We start from the raw sequence: 23,293 nt of genomic DNA, 5'->3' as shown, positions 1-23,293 counted from the left end.
GTGCATCAGGGTCTTTGTGCTTGCAATGTTTTAAACCTATAAATGACAATTGTTTTTCTTGTTTTTTTCAGCCCACATTTGAACCCATACCAGTATCCCCTCTTGCAACAAATGGAATTCCGATCCCCATGAAAAAACCATTAAGGAAACCTGTCACTCGTAAGTTTGCTCGTATAGTATTAGATTGCGCTCCTTTGATGCTTCTTAGCATCATCAGCAGATTGGTGTTTATATAGTTGCTCATCATAATCAGTTTTATCATCAAAGACTGATAATTCTGCATAATTTTCAAAATGTCTCTGTGTTTCAGCTAACAGCTGCACTTTGGAAAAAATTAACCCTGCGGTAGCAGAAGAACTGTCTTTTGAAGTGTCCTTTTCAGAAGCCATTGTTACAGATGATAAAGAGAAACAGCCAAACCAAAGAATTAAAAAGGACGATTGTATCTTACCTGTAAGTGCCCATAGAATAGTTTTTATCTGTTAGATTTCAGTGAAAGAAGATGTGATGCCGATATTGGATGATGTATTTCCAACCCACTGATATAAATATTTGTGATGTCACTGTTTGTATAAATGTGAAGTAAGTGTGTATGTATCATTGTGCTCAGGGTTAGGTACAAACATTTTTTCGATTTCCCATGTAAGACAATGGGCAATTTTGAAAAATCCGGTGGAGTAAGATGGGTCACCGCTAGGGTTGAGCGAAACGGATCGTTCATTTTCAAAAGTTGCCGACTTTTGGCAAAGTCGGGTTTCATGAAACCCGACCCGACCCCTGTGCCGGGTCGGCCATGCGGTACGTGACTTTCGCGCCAAAGTCGCGTTTCAATGACGAGAAAAGCGCCATTTCTCAGCCAATGAAGGTGGACGCAGAGTGTGGGCAGCATGATGACATAGGTCCTGGTCCCCACCATCTTAGAGAAGGGCATTGCAGTGATTGGCTTGCTGTCTGCGGCGTCACAGGGGCTATAAAGGCCAATAAATGTAGAATGAACAGCGCTCCATCCGGGTGTAGAAATCTTGAAAAAAAGTTTTATTGAGCCATGATACAGCAACGTTTCGACCGACACTCGGTCTTTATCAAGCTTGATAAAGACCGAGTGTCGGTCGAAACGTTGCTGTATCATGGCTCAATAAAGCTTTTTTTCAAGATTTCTACACCCGGATGGAGCGCTGTTCATTCTACATTTATTGGTCTGACTATATCCGGGACGGTTCCCTGGATGTTGAACGGGCGCCCCAGGACTGTGAGTGCTGTCAGCTTTTGCTCTTTGTAAGGGGCTATAAAGGGGCGTTCCCGCCGACCGCCATCTTACTGCTGCTGATCTGAGCGTAGGGAGAGGTTGCTGCCGCTTCTTCAGAAGCAGGGATAGTGTTAGGCAGGGTCCATTAACCACCAAACCGCTTGTGCTGTAGCGATTTCCACTGTCCAACACCACCTTTGTTTGCAGGGACAGTGGAAGCTACATTTTTTTTCTCAGCACTGTAGCTCATTGGGCTGCCCTAGAAGGCTCCCTGATAGCTGCATTGCTGTGTGTACGCCGCTGTGCAAACCAACTGCTTTTTTCAAAGCACAAATCCTGTTGTTCCTTCCTTTCTGCACAGCTATCTTGTTTGTTTGTCCACACTTTTTATTTCATTTGTGCAGCAGTCCACTCCTTATTGCTGCCTGCCATACCTGGCTGAGATTACTGCAGGGAGATAGTAATTGTAGGACAGTCCCTGTGTTTTTTTTTTTTAAATTCTCCCAAAAAAAAAAAGCTGTGGGAGATTAAGATTGGCATTTTTGCTCGAGTGCCATCCCTGTGTGTGCCATCTCACATAGTGGGCCATAGAAAGCCTAATTTTTTTTTCTGTTTTTTTTTTTGTGGGGTTTCTAAATTCTCCCTGAAAAAAAAAAACAGTGGGAGATTAATATTGGCCTTTGGGCTTGTGTGCCAGTCCTGAGCGTGCCATCTCTCTCTCAAATAGTGGGCCATAGAAAGCCTATTTATTTTTTTTATTGGTTTTATAAATTCTCCCTGACAAAAAAAAAACAGTGGGAGATTAATATTGCCCTTTGGGCTTGTGTGCCAGTCCTGAGCGTGCCATCTCTCTGTCAAATAGTGGGCCATAGAAAGCCTTTTTTTTTTTTTTTTTTTTTTATAAATTCTCCCTTAAAAAAAAAACAGTGGGAGATTAATATTGCCCTTTGGGCTTGTGTGCCAGTCCTGAGCGTGCCATCTCTCTGTCAAATAGTGGGCCATAGAAAGCCTATTTATTTTTTTTTCATTGGTTTTATAAATTCTCCCTGAAAAAAAAAAAACAGTGGGAGATTAATATTGCCCTTTGCGCTTGTGTGCCAGTCCTGAGCGTGCCATCTCTCTCTCTCAGATAGTGTGCCATAGAAAGCCTATTTTTTTTATTTGGTCTCTAAATTCTCTCTGAAAAAATCACTTTTTTTTATTTGTTTTCTAAATTCTTCCTTAAAAAATCATTTTTTTTTTGTGTTTCTAAATTCTCCCTGAAAAAATAAAAAAAAACTGTGGGAGATTAATATTGGCCTTTCTGCTTGTGTGCCAGTCCTGACTCCTGGGTGTGCCATCTCTCTTTCTCAGATAGTGGGCCATAGAATGCCTATTTTTTTTTTTGTTTGGTTTCTAAATTCTCTCTGAAAAAAATCATTTTTTTTTTATTTTGTTTTCTAAATTCTTCCTTAAAAAATCTTTTTTTTTGGGGGGGGGGTTTCTAAATTCTCCCTGAAAAAATACAAAAAAACAGTGGGAGATTAATATTGGCCTTTCTGCTTGTGTGCCAGTCCTGACTCCTGGGTGTGCCATCTCTCTCTCTCAGATAGTGGGCCATAGAAAGCCTATTTGTTTTTGTTTTTTGTTTGGTTTCTAAATTCTCTCTGAAAAAATCACTTTTTTTATTTTGTTTTCTAAATTCTTCCTTAAAAAATCATTTTTTTGGGGGGTTTCTAAATTCTCCCTGAAAAAAAAAAAAAAACAGTGGGAGATTAATATTGGCCTTTCTGCTTGTGTGCCAGTCCTGACTCCTGGGTGTGCCATCTCTCTCTCCCAGATAGTGGGCCATAGAAAGCCTATTTTTTTTTTTTTTTTTGTTTCTAAATTCTCTCTAAAAAAAATCACTTTTATTTAATTTGTTTTCTAAATTCTTCCTTAAAAAATCATTTTTTTTGGGGGGTTTCTAAATTTTACCTGAAAAAATAAAAAAAAACAGTGGGAGATTAATATTGGCCTTTCTGCTTGTGTGCCAGTCCTGACTCCTGGGTGTGCCATCTCTCTCTCTCAGATAGTGGGCCATAGAAAGCCTTTTTATTTTGTTTTTTTATTTGGTTTCTAAATTCTCTCTGAAAAAATCAACTTTTTTTTATTTGTTTTCTAAATTCTTCCTGAAAAAAATCATTTTTTGGGGGGGGTTTCTAAATTCTCCCTGAAAAAATAAAAACAAACAGTGGGAGATTAATATTGACATTTGTGCTTGAGTGACAGTCCTGCGTGTGTGGCATCTCTCTCATTTGGTGCCACCAAAAACAGAGTGTGTAACATTGTGCCTGCTTTTCCTTGCGGTGTCACCCACCTGTAAAGGGGTATCTAAATCATACTGAAGTTATAGCTCACCGTGTAAGTTGTTTGACAGCAACAAATACCGTTAGTTTGGTTACGTTTTTAAAACAATGAGGAAGTCTGGTGGAAGAGGTCGTGGCCGGGGGCGTTCATTGTCAGCTGGTAATGAGGGTAATGGTAGTGGTGGAGCATCAGGTGGTCGTGGGAAAAAAAATATTGCACCTAAGTCTGGAGCTGTGGAGCCAGGTTCGTCGTCTGGCTACACAAGGCCTCGAACGCTCCCTTTTCTGGGAGTAGGAAAACCGCTTTTAAAGCCGGAGCAGCAAGAGCAAGTTTTGGCTTACCTTGCTGACTCAGCCTCTAGCTCTTTTGCCTCCTCTTTTGAAACTGGTAAATGTAAAAGCAGCGCGTCGTTAGTGGATGTTCACGGTCAGGGACAAGTCGGTTCCTTGTCCTCTTCAGCAAAAACAACAACAGAGAAGGATGCAGCAGGCGACACAACGGGTTACTCCATGGAGCTCTTTACACATACCGTCCCTGGCTTAGAAAGTGAAGCAGTTAACAGGCCATGCCCATTACAAGTTGAATCTGACATGGAGTGCACTGATGCACAGCCACAGCCAGACTACTATGCTGGTCCTTTGACTCAGACCACAACATTGCCCTCGCAGGGTACTGATCCAGAATCAGACCCTGATGAGCCTATGTTGCCCTGTCACGAACGCTCTACCACCGACTTACACGGTGACACAGACGGAGTTGCGCACGAGCTAGAAGAGGAGGTTATAGATGACCCAGTTGTTGACCCCGATTGGCAGCCATTGGGGGAACAGGGTGCAGGCGGCAGTAGTTCTGAAGCGGAGGAGGAGGGGCCGCAGCAGGCATCAACATCGCAACAGGTTCCATCTACCGGGCCCGTATCTGGCCCAAAACGCGTGGCAAAGTCAAAACCTGTTGGAGGACAGCGTGGCCATCCGGTTAAAGCTCAGTCTGCAATGCCCGAAAAGGTATCCGATGCTAGAAAGAGTGCAGTCTGGCATTTTTTTAAACAACATCCAATTGATCAGCGCAAAGTCATCTGTCAAAAATGTTCAACTACCTTAAGCAGAGGTCAGAATCTGAAAAGTCTCAATACAAGTTGCATGCATAGACATTTAACCACCATGCATTTGCAAGCCTGGACTAACTACCAAACGTCCCTTAAGGTTGTAGCACCCTCGGCCAATGAATCTAGTCAGCAACGCAACATCCCTTCCGGCAGTGTAGGGCCACCATTTTCCGCACCACCTGCAGTATCTGTGCAGGTTTCTTTGCCAGGCCAAAGCAGTCAGGGTCAGGGAATCACCAGTTTCGTAGTAGGAAACACTGCATCTAGGGCACCGGCGGCAACAATACCATCTCACACCGTCTCTCAGTCTGCCATGTCCACCGGCACCCCCGCTAGTTCCACGATCTCCAGCTCTCCAGTCCAGCTCACCCTACATGGGACTATGGTTAGAAAAAGGAAGTACTTAGCCTCGCATCCGCGTACACAGGGTTTGAACGCCCACATAGCTAGACTAATCTCGTTAGAGATGATGCCCTACCGGTTAGTTGAAAGCGAAGCTTTCAAAGCCCTGATGGACTACGCTGTACCACGCTACGAGCTACCCAGTCGACACTTCTTTTCCAGAAAAGCCATCCCAGCCCTCCACCAGCATGTTAAAGAGCGCATCGTCCATGCACTCAGGCAATCTGTGAGCACAAAGGTGCACCTGACAACAGATGCATGGACCAGTAGGCATGGCCAGGGACGTTACGTGTCCATCACGGCACACTGGGTGAATGTTGTGGATGCAGGGTCCACAGGGGACAGCAATTTTGGGACAGTTCTACCTAGCCCACGGTCTAGGAAACAGTTGGCTGTAGCCGTTCGCACCCCCTCCTCCTCCTCCTCCTCCTCCTGCAGAAGCGAGAGCTCGTCCACAGACCGCAGTCGCACAACCACTCCATCCACAGCTGCCACTGTTGCACACCAGGTCTCCCATTATGGGGCAGCTACTGGCAAGTGTCAGCAGGCTGTATTGGCTATGAAGTGTTTGGGCGACAACAGACACATCGCGGAAGTTCTGTCCGAGTTTTTGCAGAAAGAAACGCAGTAGTGGCTGGGCACTGTAGATCTTGAGGCAGGCAAGGTAGTGAGTGATAACGGAAGGAATTTCATGGCTGCCATCTCCCTTTCCCAACTGAAACACATTGCTTGCCTGGCTCACACCTTAAACCTGGTGGTGCAGTGCTTCCTGAAAAGTTATCCGGGGTTATCCGACCTGCTCCTCAAAGTGCGTGGACTTTGCTCACATATCCGCCGTTCGCCTGTACACTCCAGCCGTATGCAGACCTATCAGCGGTCTTTGAACCTTCCCCAGCATCGCCTAATCATAGACGTTGCAACAAGGTGGAACTCAACACTGCACATGCTTCAGAGACTGTGCGAACAGAGGCGGGCTGTTATGTTTTTGTGGGAGGATACACATACACGGGCAGGCAGTAGGATGGCAGACATTGAGTTGTCAGGTGTGCAGTGGTCGAAGATACAAGACATGTGTCAAGTCCTTCAGTGTTTTGAGGAATGCACACGGCTGGTTAGTGCAGACAACGCCATAATAAGCATGAGCATCCCCCTAATGCGTCTGCTGATGCAAAGTTTGACGCACATAAAGGATCAGGCGTCTGCAGCAGAGGAAGAGGAAAGCCTTGATGACAGTCAGCCATTGTCTGGCCAGGGCAGTGTACAGGACAAGGTAGCGGGCGAAGTGGAGGAGGAGGACGAGGAGGATGATGGGGATGATAATATTTTTAATGAGGAAGCTTTTCCGGGGCCACTGGAAATTGGTGGCGTGGCAAGGCCGGGTTCGGGTTTTTTGAGGGACACAAGTGACGTAGATTTGCCTGAAACTGCCCCTCAACCAAGCACAACCACAGATTTGACAACTGTAACTTTGGCCCACATGGCGGATTATGCCTTACGTATCCTCAAAAGGGACACACGCATTACTAAAATGATGAGCGATGAGGATTACTGGTTGGCCTGCCTCCTTGATCCTCGCAATAAAGGCAAATTGCAAAATATAATGCCACATGAGAACTTGGAACTAATATTAGCAACCAAACAATCAACTCTTGTTGACCGTTTGCTTAAGGCATTCCCAGCACACAGCGCCCATGATCGTTCTCACACGAGCTGCAGGGGCCAGCAGACCAGAGGTGTTAGAGGGGCAGAAATCAGAAGTGGCGTTGGACAGAGGGGTTTTCTGACTAGGTTGTGGAGTGATTTTGCTATGACCGCAGACAGGACAGGTACTGCAGCATCAATTCAAAGTGACAGGAGACAACATTTGTCCAGTATTTTTCATCCCTTATCGACGTTCTCCCTCAACCGTCATTCCCATTTGATTACTGGGCATCCAAATTAGACACCTGGCCAGAATTGGCAGAATATGCATTGCAGGAGCTTGCTTGCCCGGCAGCTAGTGTCCTATCCGAAAGAGTATTCAGTGCTGCAGGTTCAATATTAACCGAAAAAAGGACTCGTCTGGCTACCCAAAATGAAGATGATCTAACCTTCATTAAAATGAACCACAACTGGATTTCGAAATCTTTTGCCCCACCTTGCCCGGCCGACACCTAGCTTTCCTATGAAAAGGTCTTGCCTGTGGGCTATTCTGAATGACTTTTCCAATCTCATAATTTGCAGCACCTGATTGTCCAGCATACGACATGTTTACACCTCCCTAAATGGCCAAACTCCCCACACGGGGCCGTGGTATTGCCACTTGGCGCCAGCACCCGTGAGAGTGCTGTATGTCTGAAGAGGTGGGTGTGCCCGCTTTTGGTCGACGGCACTGCCACTGGGTCCCTCCTAGTACAATAAAGTGTCTCTGGCAGTGGTGGTGCGCACCCAATGTCAGACACACTGTTGTAACATGAGGGGCCCTGGGCCTGTACCGCCGGCCACAAGAGAGTTCCCCCACCCCCAGCTCAAACATTGCTAAACCACTTGCACAATTATCTCTCACAGTTCCACCAATGTTTAGTCTATGCGCTGACATCCGTAAATTCCTGCCACTGACAATACCATTGTGTTGACATGTATGATGGTACTTAACATAGTCAGGGGCAGTGTCCTATATTTACCCAAGTAAATACTTTGTGCCAAATTACTAGGTCTGAAACTACGCAGAGGAGCCCACCCCAGTACCGAATGATTGCACCCTTTGGTGGTTTCGTTTTGTTGTCATGCGAGAGATTAACATGTATTTATTGTTTGGGACTACTGACTGGCAGACACTCATTACAATCGGCCTCCGCTGACAACACGAATGCTGCCCGTGTACCCCTGGAACCAATTATAAATTGCCTACAGCCCAATTTTATTATGTTAGGCCTTCGAAGCCTGTCTGCGGTCCCTCCTTCCACTAGGCCTCCACTGACCTGTCTACTGCTGCCCGTGTACCCCTGGAACCAATTAGAAAGTGCCTACAGCCCAATTTTTTTTATGTTAGGCCTTCGAAGCCTGTCTGCGGTCCCTCCTTCCACTAGGCCTCCACTGACCTGTCTACTGCTGCCCGTGTACCCCTGGAACGAATTTAAAAGTGCCTACAGCCCAATTTTTTTTATATTAGGACTTCGAAGCCTGTCTGCGGTCCGTTCTTTCTACTACTCCTCCACTGACCAGACCACTGCTGCCCGTGTACCCCTGGAACCAATTATAAAGTGCCTACATCCCAATTTTATTATGTTAGGCCTTCGAAGCCTGTCTGCGGTCCCTTCTTTCTACTACTACTCCACTGACCAGACCAATGCTGCCCGTGTACCCCTGGAACCAATTATAAAGTGCCTACAGCCCAATTTTTTTTATGTTAGGCCTTCGAAGCCTGTCTGCGGTCCCTCCTTCCAGTAGGCCTCCACTGACCTGTCTACTGCTGCCCGTGTACCCCTGGAATGAATTTAAAAGTGCCTACAGCCCAATTTTTTTATGTTAGGCCTTCGAAGCCTGTCTGCGGTCTGTTCTTTCTACTACTCCTCCACTGACCAGACGACTGCTGCCCGTGTACCCCTGGAACGAATTTTAAAGTGCCTACAGCCCAATTTGTTTTATGTTAGGCCTTCGAAGCTTGTCTGCGGTCCCTCCTTCCACTAGGCCTCCACTGACCTGTCTACTGCTGCCCGTGTAACTCTGGAACGAATTTAAAAGTGCCTACAGCCCAATTTTTTTTATGTTAGGCCCTCGAAGCCTGTCTGCGGTCCGTTCTTTCTACTACTCCTCCACTGACCAGACCACTGCTGCCCGTGTACCCATGGAACCAATTATAAAGTGCCTACATCCCAATTTATTTTATGTTAGGCCTTCGAAGCCTGTCTGCGGTCCCTTCTTTCTACTACTACTCCACTGACCTGTCTACTGCTGCCCGTGTACCCCTGGAACCAATTATAAAGTGCCTACATCCCAATTTTATTACGTTAGGCCTTCGAAGCCTGTCTGCGGTCCCTTCTTTCTACTACTACTCCACTGACCAGACCAATGCTGCCCGTGTACCCCTGGAACCAATTATAAAGTGCCTACAGCCCAATTTTTTTTATGTTAGGCCTTCGAAGCCTGTCTGCGGTCCCTCCTTCCAGTAGGCCTCCACTGACCTGTCTACTGCTGCCCGTGTACCCCTGGAATGAATTTAAAAGTGCCTACAGCCCAATTATTTTTATGTTAGGCCTTCGAAGCCTGTCTGCGGTCTGTTCTTTCTACTACTCCTCCACTGACCAGACCACTGCTGCCCGTGTACCCCTGGAACGAATTTTAAAGTGCCTACAGCCCAATTTGTTTTATGTTCGGCCTTCGAAGCCTGTCTGCGGTCCCTCCTTCCACTAGGCCTCCACTGACCTGTCTACTGCTGCCCGTGTAACTCTGGAACGAATTTAAAAGTGCCTACAGCCCAATTTTTTTTATGTTAGGCCCTCGAAGCCTGTCTGCGGTCCGTTCTTTCTACTACTCCTCCACTGACCAGACCACTGCTGCCCGTGTACCCATGGAACCAATTATAAAGTGCCTACATCCCAATTTATTTTATGTTAGGCCTTCGAAGCCTGTCTGCGGTCCCTTCTTTCTACTACTACTCCACTGACCTGTCTACTGCTGCCAGTGTACCCCTGGAACCAATTAGAAAGTGCCTACATCCCAATTTTTTTATGTTAGGCCTTCGAAGCCTGTCTGCGGTCCCTCCTTCCACTAGGCCTCCACTGACCTGTCTACTGCTGCCCGTGTACCCCTGGAACGAATTTAAAAGTGCCTACAACCCAATTTTTTTTATGTTAGGACTTCGAAGCCTGTCTGCGGTCCCTCCTTCCACTAGGCCTCCACTGACCTGTCTACTGCTGCCCGTGTACCCCTGGAACCAATTATAAAGTGCCTACATCCCAATTTTATTATGTTAGGCTTTCGAAGCCTGTCTGCGGTCCCTTCTTTCTACTACTACTCCACTGACCAGACCAATGCTGCCCGTGTACCCCTGGAACCAATTATAAAGTGCCTACAGCCCAATTTTTTTTATGTTAGGCCTTTGAAGCCTGTCCGCGGTCTCTCCTTCCACTAGGCCTCCACTGACCTGTCTACTGCTGCCCGTGTACCCCTGGAACCAATTATAAAGTGCCTACAGCCCAATTTTTTTTATGTTAGGCCTTCGAAGCCTGTCTGCGGTCCGTTCTTTCTACTACTCCTGCACTGACCAGACCACTGCTGCCCGTGTACCCCTGGAACCAATTTAAAAGTGCCTACAGCCCAATTTTTTTTATGTTAGGCCTTCGAAGCCTGTCTGCGGTCCGTTCTTTCTACTACTCCTCCACTGACCAGACCACTGGTGCCCGTGTACCCCTGGAACCAATTAGAAAGTGTCTACATCCCAATTTTTTTTATGTTAGGCCTTCGAAGCCTGTCTGCGGTCCGTTTTTTCTACTACTCCTCCACTGACCAGACCACTGCTGCCCGTGTACCCCTGGAACCAATTATAAAGTGCCTACATCCCAATTTTTTTTATGTTAGGCCTTCGAAGCCTGTCTGTGGTCCCTTCTTTCTACTACTACTCCACTGACCTGTCTACTGCTGCCCGTGTACCCCTGGAACCAATTAGAAAGTGCTTACATCCCAATTTTTTTTATGTTAGGCCTTCGAAGCCTGTCTGCGGTCCCTCCTTCCACTAGGCCTCCACTGACCTGTCTACTGCTGCCCGTGTACCCCTGGAACGAATTTTAAAGTGCCTACAGCCCAATTTGTTTTATGTTAGGCCTTCGAAGCCTGTCTGCGGTCCCTCCTTCCACTAGGCCTCCACTGACCTGTCTACTGCTACCCGTTTACCCCTGGAACCAATTATAAAGTGCCTACATCCCAATTTTATTATGTTAGGCCTTCGAAGCATGTCTGCGGTCCCTGCTTTCTACTACTACTCCACTGACCAGACCAATGCTGCCCGTGTACCGCTGGAACCAATTATATAGTGCCTACAGCCCAATTTTTTTTATGTTAGGCCTTCGAAACCTGTCTGCGGTCCCTCCTTCCACTAGGCCTCCACTGACCTGTCTACTGCTGCCCATGTACCCCTGGAACCAATTATAAAGTGCCTACAGCCCAATTTGTTTTATGTTAGGCCTTCGAAGCCTGTCTGCGGTCCCTCCTTCCACTAGGCCTCCACTGACCTGTCTACTGCTGCCCGTGTAACTCTGGAACGAATTTAAAAGTGCCTACAGCCCAATTTTTTTTTATGTTAGGCCCTCGAAGCCTGTCTGCGGTCCGTTCTTTCTACTACTCCTCCACTGACCAGACCACTGCTGCCCGTGTACCCATGGAACCAATTATAAAGTGCCTACATCCCAATTTATTTTATGTTAGGCCTTCGAAGCCTGTCTGCGGTCCCTTCTTTCTACTACTACTCCACTGACCTGTCTACTGCTGCCCGTGTACCCCTGGAACCAATTAGAAAGTGCCTACATCCCAATTTTTTTATGTTAGGCCTTCGAAGCCTGTCTGCGGTCCCTCCTTCCACTAGGCCTCCACTGACCTGTCTACTGCTGCCCGTGTACCCCTGGAACGAATTTAAAAGTGCCTACAACCCAATTTTTTTTATGTTAGGACTTCGAAGCCTGTCTGCGGTCCCTCCTTCCACTAGGCCTCCACTGACCTGTCTACTGCTGCCCGTGTACCCCTGGAACCAATTATAAAGTGCCTACATCCCAATTTTATTATGTTAGGCTTTCGAAGCCTGTCTGCGGTCCCTTCTTTCTACTACTACTCCACTGACCAGACCAATGCTGCCCGTGTACCCCTGGAACCAATTATAAAGTGCCTACAGCCCAATTTTTTTTATGTTAGGCCTTCGAAGCCTGTCCGCGGTCTCTCCTTCCACTAGGCCTCCACTGACCTGTCTACTGCTGCCCGTGTACCCCTGGAACCAATTATAAAGTGCCTAAAGCCCAATTTTTTTTATGTTAGGCCTTCGAAGCCTGTCTGCGGTCCGTTCTTTCTACTACTCCTCCACTGACCAGACCACTGGTGCCCGTGTACCCCTGGAACCAATTAGAAAGTGTCTACATCCCAATTTTTTTTATGTTAGGCCTTCGAAGCCTGTCTGCGGTCCGTTCTTTCTACTACTCCTCCACTGACCAGACCACTGCTGCCCGTGTACCCCTGGAACCAATTATAAAGTGCCTACATCCCAATTTTTTTTATGTTAGGCCTTCGAAGCCTGTCTGTGGTCCCTTCTTTCTACTACTACTCCACTGACCTGTCTACTGCTGCCCGTGTACCCCTGGAACCAATTAGAAAGTGCCTACATCCCAATTTTTTTTATGTTAGGCCTTCGAAGCCTGTCTGCGGTCCCTCCTTCCACTAGGCCTCCACTGACCTGTCTACTGCTGCCCGTGTACCCCTGGAACGAATTTTAAAGTGCCTACAGCCCAATTTGTTTTATGTTAGGCCTTCGAAGCCTGTCTGCGGTCCCTCCTTCCACTAGGCCTCCACTGACCTGTCTACTGCTACCCGTTTACCCCTGGAACCAATTATAAAGTGCCTACATCCCAATTTTATTATGTTAGGCCTTCGAAGCATGTCTGCGGTCCCTGCTTTCTACTACTACTCCACTGACCAGACCAATGCTGCCCGTGTACCGCTGGAACCAATTATATAGTGCCTACAGCCCAATTTTTTTTATGTTAGGCCTTCGAAACCTGTCTGCGGTCCCTCCTTCCACTAGGCCTCCACTGACCTGTCTACTGCTGCCCATGTACCCCTGGAACCAATTATAAAGTGCCTACAGCCCAATTTTTTTTTATGTTAGGCCTTCGAAGCCTGTCTGCGGTCCGTTCTTTCTACTACTCCTCCACTGACCAGACACTGCTGACCGTGTACCCCTGGAACCAATTTAAAAGTGCCTACAGCCCAATTTTTTTTATGTTAGGCCTTCGAAGCCTGTCTGCGGTCCCTTCTTTCTACTACTACTCCACTGACCTGTCTACTGCTGCCCGTGTACCCCTGGAACCAATTAGAAAGTGCCTACAGCCCAATTTTATTATGTTAGGCCTTCGAAGCCTGTCTGCGGTACCTTCTTTCTACTACTACTCCACTGACCTGTCTACTGCTGCCCGTGTACCCCTGGAACCAATTATAAAGTGCCTACATCCCAATTTTATTATGTTAGGCCTTCGAAGCCTGTCTGCGGTCCCTTCTTTCTACTACTACTCCACTGACCAGACCAATGCTGACCGTGTATCCCTGGAACCAATCATAAAGTGCCTACAGCCCAATTTTTTTTATATTAGGCCTTTGAAGCCTGTCTGCGGTCCCTCCTTCCACTAGGCCTCCACTGACCTGTCTACTGCTGCCCGTGTACCCCTGGAACCAATTATAAAGTGCCTACAGCCCAATTTTTTTTTATGTTAGGCCTTCGAAGCCTGTCTGCGGTCCGTTCTTTCTACTACTCCTCCACTGACCAGACCACTGCTGCCCGTGTACCCCTGGAACCAATTTAAAAGTGCCAACAGCCCAATTTTTTTATGTTAGGCCTTCGAAGCCTGTCTGCGGTCCCTTCTTTCTACTACTACTCCACTGACCTGTCTACTGCTGCCCGTGTACCCCTGGAACCAATTAGAAAGTGCCTACAGCCCAATTTTATTATGTTAGGCCTTCGAAGCCTGTCTGTGGTCCCTTCTTTCTACTACTACTCCACTGACCTGTCTACTGCTGCCCATGTACCCCTGGATCCAATTAGAAAGTGCCTACATCCCAATTTTTTTATGTTAGGCCTTCGAAGCCTGTCTGCGGTCCCTCCTTCCACTAGGCCTCCACTGACCTGTCTACTGCTGCCCGTGTACCCCTGGAACGAATTTAAAAGTGCCTACAGCCCAATTTTTTTTATGTTAGGCCTTCGAAGCCTGTCTGCGGTCCCTCCTTCCTCTAGGCCTTCACTGACCTGTCTACTGCTGCCCGTGTACCCCTGGAACCAATTATAAAGTGCCTACAGCCCAATTTTATTATGTTAGGCCTTCGAAGCCTGTCTACGGTCCCTTCTTTCTACTACTACTCCACTGACCAGAACAATGCTGCCCGTGTACCCCTGGAACCAATTATAAAGTGCCTACAGCCCAATTTTTTTTATGTTAGGCCTTCGAAGCCTGTCTGCGGTCCGTTCTTTCTACTACTCCTCCACTGACCAGACCACTGCTGCCCGTGTACCCCTGGAACCAATTTAAAAGTGCCTACAGCCCAATTTTTTTTATGTTAGGCCTTCGAAGCCTGTCTGCGGTCCCTTCTTTCTACTACTACTCCACTGACCTGTCTACTGCTGCCCGTGTACCCCTGGAACCAATTAGAAAGTACCTACAGCCCAATTTTATTATGTTAGGCCTTCGAAGCCTGTCTGCGGTCCCTTCTTTCTACTACTACTCCACTGACCTGTCTACTGCTGCCCGTGTACCCCTGGAACGAATTTAAAAGTGCCTACAGCCCATTTTTTTTTATGTTAGGCCTTCGAAGCCTGTCTGCGGTCCGTTCTTTCTACTAATCCTCCACTGATCAGACCACTGCTGCCCGTGTACCCCTGGAACCAATTTAAAAGTGCCTACAGCCCAATTTTTTTTATGTTAGGCCTTCGAAGCCTGTCTGCGGTCTCTCCTTCCACTAGGCCTCCACTGACCTGTCTACTGCTGCCCGTGTACCCCTGGAACCAATTAGAAAGTGCCTACAGCCCAATTTTATTATGTTAGGCCTTCGAAGCCTGTCTGCGGTCCCTTCTTTCTACTACTACTCCACTGACCAGACCAATGCTGCCCGTGTACCCCTGGAACCAATTATAAAGTGCCTACAGCCCAATTTTTTTATGTTAGGCCTTCGAAGCCTGTCTGCGGTCCCTCCTTCCACTAGTCCTCCAGTGACCAGTCCACTGCCGCCCGTGTACCCCTGGAACCTATTTCAAAGTGCATACAGCCTACTTTTTTTCTTTTATTTATAATTATAAAGCCCAGATGGACTATGCTGTACCACGGTAAGAGCTACCCAGTCGTCACTTCTTTTGCGAGAAAAGCCATCCCAGCCCTCCACCATCATGTAAAAATCCGCATTGTCCATGCTCTCAGGCTATCTAATAGTAGAAAGGTGCACCTGACAACAGATGCATGGACCAGTAGGCATGTCCACGAAAGGTTACATGTCCATTACGGCGCACTGGGTTAATGTTGTGGATGCATGGTCCACAGGGGACAGCCTACTAAGTCTGTCTGCAGTCCCAAATAGAAATTGTCCTCCGCTTACCACACCAATGCTGCCTGTGTACCCCTGGAACATTTTATAAACTCCATTGACCAAAATTTTGGGTTTAAAGCCTACTACCAGTGTCTGCCGCTCTAAGGTGTTCTCCGGGTTGCCTTTTCTGAGCTTTGATCTTCAGGCTCTCGTTTAGTATTTTTTTTAAATTTAACTGCAGTGGGGCTAGTACTTGGGTTGGGGCCTACTACCAGTGTCTGCCGCTCCAAGGTGTTCTCCGGGTTGCCTTTTCTGAGCTTTGATCTTCAGGCTCTCGTTTAGTATTTTTTGGTAAATCTAACTGCAGTGGCGCTAGTACTTGGGTTGGGGCCTACTACCAGTGTCTGCCGCTCCAAGGTGTTCTCCGGGTTGCCTTTTCTGAGCTTTGATCTTCAGGCTCTCGTTTAGTATTTTTTGGTAAATCTAACTGCAGTGGGGCTAGTACTTGGGTTGGGGCCTACTACCAGTGTCTGCCGCTCCAAGGTGTTCTCCAGGTTGCCTCTCCATTGCTTCAATCTTCTGGTTCTCATTTAGTAGTTGTTGAAAACAACACTGCATGCGGCCTACAAGTTGGGTCAGGGGTGTAGAGACTGTGTGTTCCACTCCAAGGTGTTCCCCAGGTTGCCTCTCCATTGCTTCAATCTTGAGGCTCTTGTTAAATAGTTGTTAAATGGAACAACTGCATTTGGCCTACTAGTTGGGTTGGGGCCTACTAACAGTGTCTGCCGCTCCTTGCTGTTCTCCTGGTTTCCTGTCCTGAAATTCCATTTTCAGGCTCTCGTTAAGTAGTTGTTAATGTTAGACTGCATTTGGCCTACTAGTTGGGTTGGGGCCTACTATTGGTGTCTGCCGCTCCTTGCTGTTCTCCTCCACTGAACAAAGCTATGTCGCCTGTTTACTACTGCTGCCAATTTCAATCTGCATTTAGACTAATTACTGATTTGGGCCTACTCTCTGTGTCAGCCTCTCATTACAGTTGTCCTCCACTGAACAAAGCAATGCCCCCTGGTTAGTCCTGTTACCAATTTTGAACTGCATTTAGCCCACTTTATTCTTTGGGTCTATATCTGTGTTTCCTCCTCATCTTGCCCATTGCCCAGCCAGTGATAGATGAGTCTGCTGGTACCTTGACCCATAACGCAACATTCCCCGTGCACGCTACACAGCAAGATTGTGACCCTGCTGAAAGTCAGGTTCCTCTTCCCGCATACCATACCACCTTACACGGGGACAAAGAGGAAGGTGCAGATGAAAGTGCAGGTTCCTTCATCAGGTGGGGGGAGGAATACTCGTTGGCGACGTCACTGGCACAGGGCCCCTCATAGTACGCAAAAGTGTCGCTGCCGGTGGGAGGCGCCCCCGCCGTGCAAACACACCGCCGTAATTTGAGGGGCCCTGTGCCAGTGCCAATGCCAACGAGTGGGCCCCCCCTGCTTGCTCAGGATCACAGCACTTGCAAAGTTTAAATACTTACCTTACCTTAACTATTATTGTAAGGGAAATTAAGATTGACAAGCTTCATTAAGAAGAGTGCATGGTTTTGGCATTAAAATGGGCACTCTAGGTGTTTTCCTGGCCCCCACTCACTGCCGACTATGCTGCCCCATTGACTTGCATTGGGTTTCGTGTTTCGGTCGATCCCGACTTTACGTCATAATCGGCCGATTTCACTCGACCCGACTATTGAGATAGTCGGGTTTTGCGAAACCCGACTCGACTCTAAAAAAGTCAAGGTCGCTCAACCCTAGTCACCGCACACAGGTGTAGTAACAGATATGCATAGCTCCCAACTTTTAAAACAGGTAGAGGAACATATATTGTGTCACTAATACAATCATTTGTCCCCCATTGAAACCCCTTATTGTTCTCGCCCACTACAATACCCTTTTCTTGGTCACCAAGTCTAATGCCCCACACAGTATGGTGTTAGAATGGCCAAGTTAAAGTCCAGACCTCAATCCAACTGAGAATCTGTGGAAAGAGCTGAAAACTGCTGTTCACAAAAGATCTCCATCAAACCTCACTGAGCTCGAGCTGTTTGTCAAGGAAGAATGAGCAAGAATTTCAGTCTCTCGATGTACAAAACTGATAGAGACATACCCCAAGCGACTTGCAAGTGTAATCGCAGCAAAAGGTGGCGCAACAAGATATTAAGTTAAAGGGGCCGAATAATTTTGCACGCCCCACTTTTCGGTTTTTGAATTTCCACAAAAATGTAAAATAACCAATAAATTTCGTTCAACTTCACAATTGTGTTCCACTTGATGTTGATTCTTCACCAAAAATTTACATTGGGTATCTATATGTTTGAAGCGTGATATGTGGGAAAAGGTTGAAAAGTTCCAAGGGGAAATCCGTGCAGGCCAGAGAAATAATGAATGCCGGGAAATTTCAGCACTGAGATGTTTTTCTTTCTGTTCTGATGTTGAAGGTTTAACTATGTCAATTTATACCTAGGAAATGCATCTGTACATGGCATTTTAAAACTTCTGCTTCAGTTTACACGGTTCAATTTTAGGCTGGAATGCAGCCATTCAGAAAACTCCTGTCGTTATCTTTCAGAAATTCATTGTGTGGAAAAGCAGATTTGGGCTTACAGAAGTTGAAGATTTATCACTTGAAGACATGAAAAAAATCCGTTATCTGTCACTAATTGAATTAACAGCTTTTTATGATGCTTTGGGAATCGAATTAAAGAGGAATAGAATTCTACGCGTTAAAGGAAGAGGTAAAATATGGTATTATCAGATTGTAGTATTAAAGATAATGTTCTAGTGTATTACTGATTTGTTTTTATTTAATAGAAAATGGCCTTTTTGGAGTTCCTTTAACAACATTGTTGGAAATTGATCAGAAGAAAGTCCCTGGCACAAAAGTCCCGTTGATCTTTCAGAAAGTAAGGATGCAGCAAATGCAGTAATGTAGAATGTTCAATAAAACAGTGATTTTAAAAGTGCTTTTTAACAAAATGCTTCATGAGCTCATATATATTTTCTCCATCCACACAGTCTGACTGACAGCTGCAGCTTGTACTGAGCATTGTGAGATCTCAGCTGCAGGAGAGACATAGAAGAGTTGTCAGTAAACTCAGAGATTGATTTAAACTTTTCTAAAGGATAACAGAGCTAGTCTGACATGTATATTCAAAGTAAATACATCCGCCTCATCAGGTGTGAGAGATCTATTTAGTAATATATTCAGCTTGTGTTGTGAAATCTAGTGACAGATTAATGCTAATTAATATTAATGCTTAATGCTAATGATTGTTTTGTCTGATACATGTGCATGTTATTCATTAGTTATTTCAGAGACTTGAGGAAACAGGTTTAGAGACTGAAGGAATACTGCGAGTCCCAGGGTCTGCCTCTCGTGTTAAGGTAATTAGTCCATTTTACACCACTAATAATCAAGAGTGTAAGTACTTATTGTATAATGGAAAAGTCATGCTGTCCTCTTTAGTGGGTATATAAAAGATCAATGTCTTTATATTTGACAAAGCATAAGAAGGAAACAGAAAAAAATGCACCAACCTTTATACTACAAATTTAGGTAATTCACTCTGCGCTAATTCACCAAAATGGTGCCCGGCTAATGTTGAGGACTAGCAAAAGGTTAAAACAAACAAAAAAAAATGCACTTGCCTCACTGCTCACTTTTTTATCCATCCTCGCTGCTTGCTTTCCTTCGCATAGTCCTCAGTGCCTTTTTTAATTTTCTTACTGTTCCCAGGCTGAAACCCTGGACCTCTTCACACTAGGCCTCGACCTTTTGACACACTCTCTAACTGGGACTTCCAGCCACAACTAGGCCCCGGATGTTCCTACCCTAGCGCAGGGACGTCCCGAGCCTAGTCATTTAAAGACATATCAGCCTAGCATGAAGATTCAGCACATGGCGGAGATAGGAAGAGGCACTGAGAACCATATGGGGACAATAAGTAGTGAAGATTAGTGGTGAGGTGAGTGTTAACTGTTTTTAGTTATTTTTTTACATTTTACATTTATTATGTTATAGAGCATAATAAGGGGCATTCAATTTGTAGGGAATTTGGGATTAGCAGCTGCATATCGAATTTCTTGGTAAAATATGCGCAATTTTGGCAAACGCAAAATTTGTTAGATCTGCTCGTCCATACAACTAGTAGGAGCTGAGAGAAGTCAGATTCAGTTCTGGGTACCAACTTGGCTTCAAAACGAAAAATATTAACTGTTAAAAATATATGATGGGGATGAAAAGTCAGATGTTGCCATTTTGCAACAGGAAATGTGTTATTACTAGTTGTGAGTTATTAATATCTGAGCCATTTCTGAAGACGTAGGAGTCAGAGTGTGGAAACATGAAGGATTGGCTCACAGACTCCATGGCCCTGAAAAGCAGCTGCTATGAGAAGTGTAAGATATGGATTGTTGAAGCACACATAGTTACAAAATGAGAAAACACTACTGCCCTTCTAAACTTGCTCTGTGTGAGAATATTCATAGCTAATTCTGTGCACTAAATCCAGATGCAACATTTCTAGCTGCTGTCAGTCATCCATCCATAATGGGCTTAACCCTGTGCTTAGTAATCAGAACTGAACTCCCACCACTGTGACAATATTAAAGGGGTTTTCTGGTTTCCGTAAAGTTCTGTCCCCAGGTGCAATTTGATGTATTAAAAATCCCTGCGCTTTTCTTCCCGGGTCCATTGCTAAGTCTCCGCAGCTGCCCAGGTTTCTGTGTTTTTTTGTATGCAGCGCTGACATCATGTTGATAGCACTACTGACAAACAAGAGAAACCGGGGTAGCGGCAAATATTCAGCAATGGACCTGAGGAGGGTGAGTAAAGAAAGAAGAGTTTGTTTTTTTACATCAAACTGTGCCAGGGGAAAATCCTATTAACAATTCATTAGTGCAGAATTGTGAGTAGCTGGTGCTCAATCAGTGGATTTTTAATTTTTACAGAGTCTCCGTGAGGAATTGGAATTAAAATTTTATGATAACACGTTTGACTGGAATAAAGTTCGAAACAACGATGCTGCCGGTCTTCTAAAGATGTTCATCAGGGAGCTGCCTACGCCTTTGTTTACAATGGAGTATCTCCCTGCCTTCACTGCTTTAGTGGAAAGTAAGTAACCACGAGGTTCTAAGGATTAATGGGATAATCCAGTTTCCGCAAATAAATGTTATACTTTGTGTAATGAAAAGTGCTATAATTTTCCAATATACTTCATGTATCAATTTTCAGCCGGCTGTTAATAGTAACCTTCAATGTGTGCTTAATGTGGATATGCGGATATGAATCTGTCCGGATCACGTCATGGGCACAGATGCAGGACTCCTTGCATTTACAGTGCAGTGTATGAGTTCTGGGCCTTATGAGTGGTCACTTAAGGGTTGCTATAAGTATATATATATATACAGCTCTGGCAAAAATTAAGAGACCACTGCACAGTTTTATAAAATCAGCTTCTCTACACGTCTGACAGCCCTTCCATTCTGGTGGCAGTTGAATTCCAACCAGAGTACACCTCATTCTACTTAATGTGCTTCTGATTAGGTGATCACCTGAACCAAATCTTATTTAACGAAGGAAAGTATAAAAAACCCTGCTGTGGAGTTGACAATCCTCTTGTAATAGGACAAGCTGGATGGCAAAACAAGTGCTAGTAATATACCAAAAGTAATAGAAATGAAAAAATAACTCTTAACCATGCCAAAGGAGTTGAAAAGAAAAGTCTTGGGTGAGGATAAGAAGGGCTCAATTCTGGCTTTACTAGCAGAGGGACACAGTGAGCGTCATGTTGCCTCCATCCTTAAAATTTCTAAGATGGCAGTCCATTACAACAAGATCAAGCAGCAGACATTGAGGACAACAAAGCTACAGACTGGCAGAGGGCGAAAACAACTCTCCACTGACCGGGATGACCGTCATCTTATTCGAATGTCACTCAGCAACCGCAGGATGACATCAAGTGACCTACAAAAGGAATGGCAAATGGCAGCTGGGATGACATGCATGGCAAGAACAGTTCACAACAGGCTCCTAGAGGCAGGAATCAAGTCATGTAAAGCTATAGAAAAGCCTTTCATCAATGAGAAGCAAAGGAGAGCCAGGCTGAAGTTTGCCAAAGACCATAAGGATTGGACCATAAAGGACTGGGGTAAGGTAATCTTCTCTGATGAGTCTAATTTTAAGCTTTGCCCAACACCTGGTCGTTTAATGGTTAGACGGAGACCTGGAGAGGCGTACAAGGCACAGTATCTTGCACCCACTGTGAAATTTGGGGGAGGATCGGTGATGATCTGTGGATGCTTCAGCAAGGCTGGAATTGGGCAGGTTAATCTTTCTGAAGGACATCTGAATGAAGCCGCATACAAGGTTATCCTGGAAAAACAGTTGATTCCTTCTGCTCAGGCAATGTTCCCCAACTCTGAGGACTGTTTTTTCCAGCAGGACAATGCGTCATGCCACAGAGCTAGGTCAATCAGGGTGTGGATGAAGGACCACCACATAAAATCCCTGTCATGGCCAGCCCAATCTCCAGACCTGAACCCCATTGAAAACCTCTGGATTTTTTTGTTATTTTGACCATTTCTCATTTTCTGAAAATAAATACAAAATTTATTGCTTGGAAATTCGAAGACATGTTGTCAGTAGTTTATAGAATAAAAGAGCAATTTACATTTTACTAAAAATAATAATATATATATATATATATATATATATATATATATATTGTACTATTTGGTATTTATTATCTGTTGACTGAAGCAGCAAACAATTTTTCTTAATCTGCTTACTACATAAAAGTTGCAAAGCTACAACTCCGAAAAAACAACTGCACACCATAAACACAGTTGTCTTTGACATTTTATAGAAATGTAGTGTTAGAACACTAACACTTATATTACTAGGGTAATATAAAGACTACAGGACATTGAAAAACTATGATGTTACTAGATGTGACTTTTTGTTTATTAAAAAAAACACTTGGTTCTGGTACATGAAGCAAGAGACCAAATTGTGGCCATATAAGCAACAAAGTAATAAAAGCTACAAGTAACACTTTTATTGTCCTCATTTTAGGAAGTGTATTTTATAATTAGCTATTGTTTAATTTTTAGACCTTTTCAGTGTAACATGTAATTCACATGGCTGTGCTTGTATTATGTCACCGGAAGTCCCTTAGGACCTGAACACAATCCAGGTGATTAAGTATGGTTCCCTTGCACATCAATGCATGGTATAATTTAAATATTTTCCTACTGGACCAATGTTTTTGGAGACAAATACTGCTTGAATGCAGCATCCGAGATAACACAATGCCATTTTTATTCTGTCTGACTTAAAGGGGTGGTCCGTTTCCTAAAATGTAATTTCTATATATCTATCTTTATACCCTAACCTCTTTTGTAATTAGCTTTATTATAAAATACCATATGTTTCTCCCTGTCTATCTAACCCCTACGTTTTTTTTTTACTTCACTTACAGTGATGTTTCGCTTAAGAGGAGTCTCAAACAAGATGTCACAGGAGGCTGGGGCTGCACTCATTTCCCTGTATCGTCTATAGCTCCTCCTGAAACAGGACATTATCAGGGGCAGCGCTGCAGTTACTTACTACAGTTTCTTACTTTGCTGCCCTCTGAAGATGTTTTGAATCCATGGTCATGGTGATGGAAACTGTGGGAGAGGTGAGCGTAATGCCGCCACTTTGCATCTGTCTCTGCCAACGCATCTTCTAACTATGAAATAAGACATCATCAGGGGCAGAGATAGAGGTAGTGAGTGACACCAGCGCTGCCTCAGAGCTTCTAGCACCCCCCTCAAATGAATCGTTATCAGTGTACTGTGATAGAAGCAGTAAGTGATACCAGCACCGACCCCAGATGACGATTCATTTGAGGGTGGTGCCTGAAGCTATGA

General features: G+C 45.2%; 1 protein-coding gene across 3 annotated transcripts in view; it reads left to right on the top strand.

Annotated features, from left to right (window-relative positions):
• ARHGAP28 (Rho GTPase activating protein 28) overlaps nt 1-23,293 on the top strand; it is a 303,500-nt gene that overhangs the window by 214,329 nt on the left and 65,878 nt on the right. For all 3 annotated transcript variants that reach the window (XM_069731078.1, XM_069731079.1, XM_069731080.1), the window contains exons 4-9: nt 72-159; nt 311-453; nt 17,949-18,114; nt 18,191-18,282; nt 18,686-18,763; nt 20,330-20,492. In XM_069731078.1, the coding sequence (XP_069587179.1) occupies nt 72-159; nt 311-453; nt 17,949-18,114; nt 18,191-18,282; nt 18,686-18,763; nt 20,330-20,492 (730 nt within the window). The remainder of the gene's footprint in view (nt 1-71; nt 160-310; nt 454-17,948; nt 18,115-18,190; nt 18,283-18,685; nt 18,764-20,329; nt 20,493-23,293) is intronic.

This window comes from Ranitomeya imitator, chromosome 6 (genome assembly GCF_032444005.1).
Source record: "Ranitomeya imitator isolate aRanImi1 chromosome 6, aRanImi1.pri, whole genome shotgun sequence".
Lineage (NCBI taxonomy): Eukaryota > Metazoa > Chordata > Amphibia > Anura > Dendrobatidae > Ranitomeya > Ranitomeya imitator.
This window is presented reverse-complemented; position numbering and strand designations above follow the sequence as displayed.